The 8,956-nt window shown below is 52.3% G+C and overlaps 1 protein-coding gene across 1 annotated transcript; it reads right to left on the bottom strand.

The window, feature by feature from the left end:
* Positions 1–6,198: 6,198 nt before the first annotated feature.
* On the bottom strand, positions 6,199–7,653 carry LOC111153659 (forkhead box protein D4-like 1). The gene has a single exon (XM_022512809.1). The coding sequence runs from the start codon at positions 7,558–7,560 to the stop codon at positions 6,199–6,201; it is 1,362 nt and encodes a 453-aa protein (XP_022368517.1). The 5' UTR covers positions 7,561–7,653.
* Between the last annotated feature and the right edge of the window lie 1,303 nt (positions 7,654–8,956).

Genomic DNA, 8,956 nt, shown 5'->3' with positions numbered 1-8,956 from the left:
AGGGTTCTGGGATTGAACCCTGCATGGGGCTCCCTGCTCAGCGGGTTGCCTGCTTCTGCCTCTCTCTCTACCTGCCCCATCTGCCACTCTCTCTACTTGTGCACTCTCTCAAATAAACAAACAGACAAATCTTTAAGTAAGTAAATAAATAAATAAATAACCTTATGCTTGAGAGTTTCTTACCAGAAAGATGTTGCCGGCAACCACAAGATTCAGAATGTCAAATTCTTTAAGACAAAGTCCAGTTTCTGCAACAACAAAAATGCAGAACAATAAAGGGGTTTGAAGAATCTTCATGGACACAGACGAGATAGCATCAACCATGTACATGTGGCCCTTGTTTGTGTTCTAATTTAAACCAACCAACTAAACAAAAAGTTTTGAGAGGATTTAGAATATGTAAATATTGCCCAGAGAAGTTGATGCTATGTGTGAGTTACTCAGGTGTGCTAATGGTAGGGCGGTTATGTACCACGATATGGAATTCTTATCTTTTAGAGAAATGATCAAAAAATATTTATGGGTGAAATGACAGGATATCTGGGATTTGATTCAAAATAATCCAGTGGGAAGAGGGCTGTTGGAGGGTAAAGATGAAAGCGGGCTGGCCTGGGTGGGGGGCGGTACATGGAGATTAATTATACTAATCCCTCTAACTTTGAGTGTGTTTGGAAGTTTCTATTATATATATTTCAAAAAGACTTAAAACTTAAGAGAAAAGTAGATACTGCTTGAAATATGGCACAATATCTCTTATACAAGAAATACTTCAGATAACACCGTAATACTCATGTTAACTTTAAGAACTACCCGTCATAAATATGGCTGTAAGTATAGACATAACTATTCATAGCAAAATTACCTGACAGAAGGAAATCTCTTACACTTAATTTATTTTTTAAAAAGATTTTATTCATTTATTTGAGAGAGAGAGAGAGAGAGCGGATGAGAGGGTAGAAGTTCAGAAGGAGAAGCAGACTCCCCATGGAGCTGGGAGCTCAAAGGGGGACTCAGTCCTGGGACTCTGGGATCATGACCTGAGCCAAAGACAGTGGCTTAACCAACTGAACCACCCAGGCACCCCTCTTACACTTAATTTAATTTCATTGTTCTCTTTGCCCAAATTTGGGAATAGAAACCAATTCATGAGCTGAATAAATCATTAACTACCCCCCAAATGTTCTAAATTACTGATTTCAATAAACATACACCTGCATTCCCAGAACAAATAAGAAAATGAAGCTCAGGGGCGCCTGGGTGGCTCAGGGGGTTAAAGCTTCTGCCTTTGGCTCAGGTCATGATCCCAGGATCCTGGGATGGAGCCCCACCTTGGGCTCTCTGCTTGGCAGGGGGCCTGCCTCTGCCTACTTGTGATCTGTCAAATTAATTAATTAATTAATTTTAAAAAATGAAGTTTATATCTAGGTATTTCCTTTACAAGCATCCATTTTGACATACAAACCTTGGTTATGTTAAATAGTTGAGCAACAGGGAACTGGTGTGGAACTGAATTTCACACTGGACTCTCAAACTCTTAATTTTCCTACACTTGTTTTTCCGTGGTGGTGTTTTTTTGAGGGGGGGCAGATTTTGGTATTATTAGCTACCATCTATGTAAGTTCTTTGAACCAAGTGATGTATATGGAATCAATGAATACTTGAAACACTTAAATAATTTCAGCGCTGGTATGAAAAAACAGCCATTAAACCTAAACCATTTTTGCAGAAATTACAGGTAGGGGACATCAGACTGGAATCAGATATTCACGTAGGAAGACATTTCTTCCTAAATGCCAGGGGGGGGGATGAGAGCCCAGCCCCCTCAGACTTTCAGTGAAATGTGGTGAAGGATCGGTGCAAAAACTCAAAAGCCGAAAATCGCTTCATCTCCCTCCCAGCCCTGTAGTCCTTACTGCTGTTCTGACCTTACCCCCTTTTCTCGTAGTTTCTGTAGTTTCTCTAGATTTTCTGCCCTTATGGCTTCTAAGGCATATGAAAGCCAAACGAAAGGAGCGGGGGGTGTCTGGTTTCAGCAGCCTGGAGATGAAAGCTACATTAGCTACATTCCCATGAATATTTTTGAAACACTTGGGACACCCAAAGTATGCAGGAGCAGGACGCGGAGAACGTTACCTCCGCGCCACACCGCACCTGCCGCCCAGCCGCACTGAGGCTCGCTGTCTTCCCTCAGCTCAGTCTCCAGATTCCCAGGCAACCTCTCTCCTTGCCCGCAGGCGCCCTCACCTTCGCTCCCGTGCATTGGGCCCGGACCTTCGGACCCGAGGGTGAACTGCAGGGCTGGCCCTCTCCCAGCCCAGCGTCGCCATCCCTCCCTAGCTCTCTCCCGGCAGGTGCGGCCCAGCTCTCTGGCCACATCACGACCCTTCCGCGCAGTCCAGAACCAGGGCCTGGCGTCGGACGCGAAATGGAGCTCAGGGTCAAGGTTCCCGGGAGGAACTGTGGCCTGGCGGGGCAGCACCGGGCAGCCATCCGCCTAACTCCACAGCAGAGGGCTGGCGGCAGGGAGGGGGGAGGCGGCTGCGGGCCCATAGGCGGCCTGGGGGTTGCAGCACCGCCGAGAACTATGTCCAGGCGTGCGTGCGTTCTTGGGACCCACCAGCAGCAAGAGGACGCAAATCCCACTGTGGAGGAAGAACGCATCCTCATGACTCCTCTGCCTCCTGGCTGGCTACCTTGGGTCGAGTGTGGTAGCTCAGCGCGGACCTGGGCGCAGCCTGGTGCAGTCCCGGCCGTGACCTTCCCGAACATCTCTCCGCCCAAGCGCTTTCTAGAGGAGCGCGGAGTAGAGCGCACGGCGCTGGGCTGGGGAAGCGACTGCACGAGCTTGGGGCGGCTGGGGTCCTGGGGGGACAAATGCGCTTCCCGGCACGCCGGGCATGGGGCAGGAAGCCGGGAACTTGGGTCCGTTTAGGCCTCGGTCTCCGCGACCCACCCGAGGCCCAGCAGGAGAAAGTCGTGGGCGCCGTTAGGGTTTAGTGGTTCAGAAACCAAATAGGGCCCGGTGCGAGTTTCTCAGTTTCTCTAAGTCGCAAACTTACCTGTGTGATGGGGCTTCCAACGTGTCTTCTCCACTGAGTGCTGGTAGGGTTACAGGGAGCCCAGTGCCTGAGAGACAGACAAGGAGCCCGGGAGAACGGTTCGCCGCTGCCCTTACTGTTATTAGTTATTAGTGCTATTATTAGCCGGTGGGACCCCAGCGGGAGTCGCTTTCCTTCCTGCCCTCGCCCCAGCTTCTCTGCGCCTCCCAGCTGGTAAACTCCGCTTCCCCAGCTCTGGAAGTGTCCAGTCAGCCGGGTATCCAGAAGACGAGCCCGAAGGTCGAGGGCAACCCCACCTCCGGATCCCTCCGCGCAACTGCGAAGCTCTGTGCAGTGCGCGCCGGCGTTTACCGCGGACCTGCGCTGTGGCCCTGAGCCGCGGGGACCCCGGGAGGCGCGCAGACGCCCCAGCGCAGACCCACCTGCACCCCCGCGCGCCTCGCCGGTAGTGAGGCCTCCGCCCAGGCTCGTCCTCACAGCCCGGCTGGCGCTGGCCATGGTTGGGGGTCGGGAGAGGCAGCTCGTGGGCCCCCCGCGAGGCCCGACCTGTCCACGCAGTCGCCAAGTTCAACTGGAGAACAATGTTTAATCTACTCTTCCACCGAATCGACGTTTTTCTCGAAATGTCATGTTCGATATGGTTTCATTAGTAGGAGCCGGGGGCCGCCTTGGGCCGGGTTCTGACCCTCAGACACCCGTGTTCGTGACGGTGCTGGTCCCGCCTGGGGCAAAGGGAAGGAAGAAAGCGGCGTCAGATTGGAGAGTCGACTAGGCTCGGCGGCGGCTCTCCCCATCGCTCCCGAAGTTTGTTGACCGAATAAATGAGCGCATATAGGCCTGGAGAGGGTTTTGCATTCAATCGAAAGCGGAGGGGGGTGGGGGGGGGGGGGGGGGGGGGGGGGGTTGGGGGGGGGGAAGGGGGCGGCGGCGGCGGTACTGGCAGCGAGGACTAAGGCTGCACAGCACGTGCAGGGCGGAGGGAGAATGGAAGTTCGAGACTCAGCTGCTACCGGGGGTTGGGTTTGAGAACTTTCCAGAACGCCCCCCAGAACTGCCCTACTGCAAGCGTGGAGTAGGTGAGGAGAGCAGGCAGGACTTGCGAAGAATTTCTAAGTGCTGGGGAGGAGATAAGAAACTGGGGTAAAAGTGGACCAATTGTACAGCTGTAAAAATGTGTCTTCCCTAGAAATTCACAGCTGCAACAGCGGAGTCGATGAAGGGGAAGGACCTTCTCACACTTACCAAGTGAATTTTAAAGCGCCAAGGAATGCAATTCTGAAAAGGACCCCTCCTCCAGACAAGGAGAGCCGCAAGGTCTCTAGAAACTTGCTTTCTCTGGAGAGTATTTCCGGATGCGCACCTTCCTCTGGCTTCCCTCCCACCGGGTCACCTGGAGCCAAATGACAGTGAAACTTTTCTGGTTGCAAAGTTCTTTCAGAAATTCTATTAGAAACAACAACAAAGTTCTTTCTGTCCTAAAGAAATGGACTATAAGCCCTTAGAAGTCATCCATCTAGGGAGAAAATTGTTTTAATTGTAAATGTCCAAATTTCAATTGCTTCATTTGATACTTGTTCCCTGCCCTCCCCCACCCTGCTTTTGAAAATTTTCCCTAGTAAATGTTGGCCACTACATTCTGTATTGATCTCAAACTGTGCTCCACTTTATTCAGACGAAAAATCCATGTCTCTAGAAAAAAGAAAAACAAATGGAGAATATATTTACAGTTTCCTCCAATTTTTTTCTCTTCTATCAGTTTCATAAGTACTGAATCCCATTATTTTAAAACTCAGGACCTTTTCAACTTCAACTATCTAAGTTTTGAAAGCCATTTTGAAAATTGTTTCTGATAGGTATCAGAAACAATTTATAGTTTCTGATATAAATATACTGATATAAATATACTGACATAAATATTCTGATATAAACATACCTATTTATAATAGGTATATTATAGGTAGGTATAATGAATATGGATTATAAAACTGAATTGTTTAACTGGGAGGAAAGAACTAAGTTTTATTTTTTTTAAGATTTTTTTTTTTTATTCATTTGACAGTGGGAGAGAGATCACAAGTAGGCAGGCAAAGAGAGAGGGGGAAGCAGGCAGAGAGCCCAATGTGGGGCTGGATCCCAGGACCCTGAGATCATGACCTGAGCTGAAGGCAGAGGCTTAATCCACTGAGCCACCCAGGCGCCCCTATTTTTATTTTTGGAAGACTTTATTTGAGAGAAAGAGTGTGTGTGTGTGTGTGTGTGTGTGTGTGTGTGTGTGTGAGAGAGAGAGAGAGAGAGAGAGAGAACAAGTAGGGGGAGGGGCAGAGGGAGCAGGTTCCTTGCTGAGCAGGGAGCCTGACCTAGGGCTTGATCTCAGGACCCAGAGATCATGACCCCAGCAGAAGGCAGATGCTTAACTGACTGAGCCCCCCAGGTGCCCCAAGAACTAAGTTTTGAAAGGAGTTCCATCTGGAAAGCAATTATTGAGACATAATATGAAATAAACGATGTAGTGTAATGATTTCGCATTTTATTTAGTCTATATAGCTAGCTTTTGATTTTCACATCTTTCCGCAGAAGGCGGCACATCAGACACACAGAGCAGAAACAAATGTGTCAAAATTAAAATTCCGTATTACACAACCATTTCATAAAGAACATAAGTATTTTGCATTTGACTTGGGACTAATATTTACAATTTCTAGGGCGTGAACAAGGGGAAACAAGTTGTGCATTGGACATTTATATTTTCTTTTTCTTTCTTTCTTTTTTTACCAGAACAAAATGTCCCACTCACGTTCGAACTTCCTCTGGAAATGTGTAACCGGAAAAGCCCTGGAAGCCACAACTGGAGGCTGGAAAAGAAAGGACAAGAGTTGCCTCCAGCCGAAGTTTATGTCCCGGTTGTCTGAACAGCATCCAACTTGAGCTTTGTAAATATTCTGCAGCGACCCTAACTGTATGGTTCAGTTAGTGGTTGTTCTGCTGAGGGATTCAGGTGCATCCGTGTTGTCCCTGCCGTGCAGGGTGGTGAGGGTGAGAGCCGAAGACCAAAAGAGCGGGACCCCCCTTCGCTCTGCGCTATGCCTTGGCTGCAGGTGCGCCCGGCGGAGTCAGCGCCAGGACAAGGTGTGGATGCTACTCAAAAAGCTGGCAAGATACCCTCTCTGCCGGAAAGGCTGGCCACTGTGGTCAGCCGAGAGCCTTCTGCTCCAGGCGGACACCCCAGCAGCGCCGCGGGGGCGGACAGGTGTTGGCCCAGCGGAGCGCCCTCGCTGGGAGTGCAGCCGCGGGTACATTCCTGCTGCTGGGGCTGCGGCGGCGGCTGCTGTTGCCCTAAAATCGTTCGGGCAGCGGCCGCGGCGGCCGCAGCAGACACGTGCAGCAAGGGGGTAGCGGCCCGGTGGTGCCACAGGCACGACGGGCGCTGCAGCAGATGGCAGTAGCCCCACGGGGTCGGGGGCGGACTCTGCGCGGCCCTGGTGCCCCCTCCCCGGACCCCGTGCATGATACTCTCGATACTGAAGGGTGAGCATCCGTCTCCCAGCCGCGCCGCCGGCGCCTTGCCCTCCTCCCGAAGCTGCGAGCGCAGAGAGGGCTGCAGGGCGGAGATCGCGCCTGGGGTGGCCAGGTCGGCGCCTTGCGCTTTCTTGGGCGTCTCGGCGCGGGCCGGGGCCGACAACAGCAGGTAGCGAAGCGGGTGAGGGTGCAGGAGCGCGCACGGGCGGCTCGGGGCGGCGGCGGCGGGGTAGGGCCCCGGGACTGGCTGCGGCGGGGCGGGCGGCCCGAGCAGCAGGCCCGGGTAAGCGCCGTACAGGGCGACGGGCGCGGCGGGCAGGGCCAAGGGGTGGTGCAGGTGGACTCCCGGGGGCGGGTGGTGGCGCTTGAAGCGCTTCCTACGGCGGAGGAAGCTGCCGTTGTCAAACATGTCCTGGGAGGCGGGGTCCAGGCTCCAGTAGTTGCCCTTGCCGGGGTGGCCGGGCTCGCGGGGGATCTTGACGAAGCAGTCGTTGAGCGAGAGGTTGTGGCGGATGCTGTTCTGCCAGGCGGGGAACTTGCGGCGGTAGTAGGGGAAGCGGCCGCTGATGAAGGCGCAGATGCCGCTGAGCGTGAGGCGCTTGTGCGGGCTCTGCAGGATGGCCATGGTGATGAGCGCGATGTACGAGTAGGGGGGCTTCGCCGGCTGCGGGCCGTCCCCAGAGGCCGCCGCAGGGCCGCTCGATGCCCTGAACTTGGCGCCGAACTTGGAGGAGTCGCTCGGGGCGCCGCCGCTCTCGGGGGGCTCTCGGGGAAGCGCGCCCGCGCCCCGCCGCGCCTCCTGCGTCCCCGGCGGTCGCAGCTCCTCTAGGAGCCGCTGGCTCTCCTCCGCCTCTTCGTCGTCTTCCTCCTCCTCGTCTTCATCTTCCTCCTCTCCCAGGATGTCGATCTCACCGTCTTCCCCGTCGGAGCTTGGGAGGCTGCACTGCGGTGTGGGGCGCAGGCGCTCCGGTTTTGGCAAGTTCATGGAGGAGCAGGTCCGGCAGACGCTGGGGAGGTGGCGGCGGCTCACCTGGCTCGTGGGGGACTGGCCTGGAGCCCTGGGTTAAGAGTGTTCCAAAAAGCAGAAACCCTTGCGGTTGCCCTTTTGGTGGTGTCCTTTTCTGTTGGTTTCTCCTCGTTTCCAACACCGTCCAGCAAAGATGCACTTTGCCTTTTATTAAGGCTTCTTGGAGTCCCTGTGTGGTTGGCTCCCCCCCTCCCCTTTATACCCCTTCTTCCCCTACCTCTGAGAGCTCCCACTCCCTCCCGACGCAGTCCAATGATGAGGGTCCTCTGCACGTTACCCGACAGGGCAAGAACCTTCAGCCTCCTCCTTCTTACACCCACCCGCCAGCAAAGATGCGCTGTTTAAAGCCCTTCGGAAACGTGCACATAAAGAAGAGGCAGGAAAGTATGGTACCCAACAATCTAGGGCTACTTCCACTCAGGCCTCTCCCCTGGAGGACAGAAAAGGTGGGGGGACAGTAAGTGTCTTTGGTGCTTGACTGTAAAACAATGTGTAACAGTAAAAGTACGTTTTCGTGTTTCATAGCTGGTGATTCACCCATTTTCATGGGTCCTCATCCACAATGGTGCACTGAAACATTCTTAATGTCCTAATAAGTACATCCGTGAGCTCAGGGGGGTGCGAGGAAGGCTTGCATGGTCCCTTCTACTCCGCACCTTAGCTCCACAAAATGTTCTTCCCGGCTCAGCTTTCCAGAAAAGGCTGAAATGTCCTTGGCATTAAGTTATGGAAGTTCAGGGTGGAAAGAAAGCTGGAGAGCTAAAGAAAAGTCCCCTTGCATCACTGATTCTCGAAATTCTTTGAACATTGAACCGCAGTATGAAATACATTTTATGTCATGATCTTGGATAGATAGATTTCTGTAACTAAAATGGGTTTCATGAAACAAGTGATCACTGATCTTTTTTTTTTTTTTAAATGGCCATGACCGGGGCGCCTGGGTGGCCCAGTGGGTTAAAGCCTCTACCTTCGGCTCAGGTCATTATCTCAGGGTCCTGGGATCAAGCCCCGCATCTGTCTCTCTACTCAGCAGGGAGCCTGCTTCCTCCACTCTCTCTATGCCTGCCTCTCTGCCTACTTATGATCTCTGTCTGTCAAATAAATAAAATCTTTATTAAAAAAATGGCCGTGACCAACGACTGATTTTGCCACATACTAACTAGTAGAGAGCCAGTGTGGAAAATCCCGTTTTCTGAAAAATAGTCTCAAAACACCAAGGGATACACCAGTGTGAGAGTCAGTCGCTCCCAATGTGCTCTATCCTCCTCCCCTTTTTAAAGCCAACATTAATCACCTTTACTATAATATACTAAAGTTGAAACTTAAATAAGGCAAAGGAAGAGCTGCCGTTCCA

This window comes from Enhydra lutris, unplaced genomic scaffold, assembly GCF_002288905.1.
Source record: "Enhydra lutris kenyoni isolate GAN:26980312 unplaced genomic scaffold, ASM228890v2 scaffoldscaffold33, whole genome shotgun sequence".
Classification (NCBI taxonomy): domain Eukaryota; kingdom Metazoa; phylum Chordata; class Mammalia; order Carnivora; family Mustelidae; genus Enhydra; species Enhydra lutris.
Note: the sequence above shows the minus strand (reverse complement) of the source record. Positions and strands in the feature narration are given on the sequence as shown.

Coding starts and splice junctions, on each gene's coding strand:
- LOC111153659 (XM_022512809.1), bottom strand. CDS start 7,560: ATGAACTTGCCAAAACCGGAGCGCCTGCGCCCCACACCGCAGTGCAGC.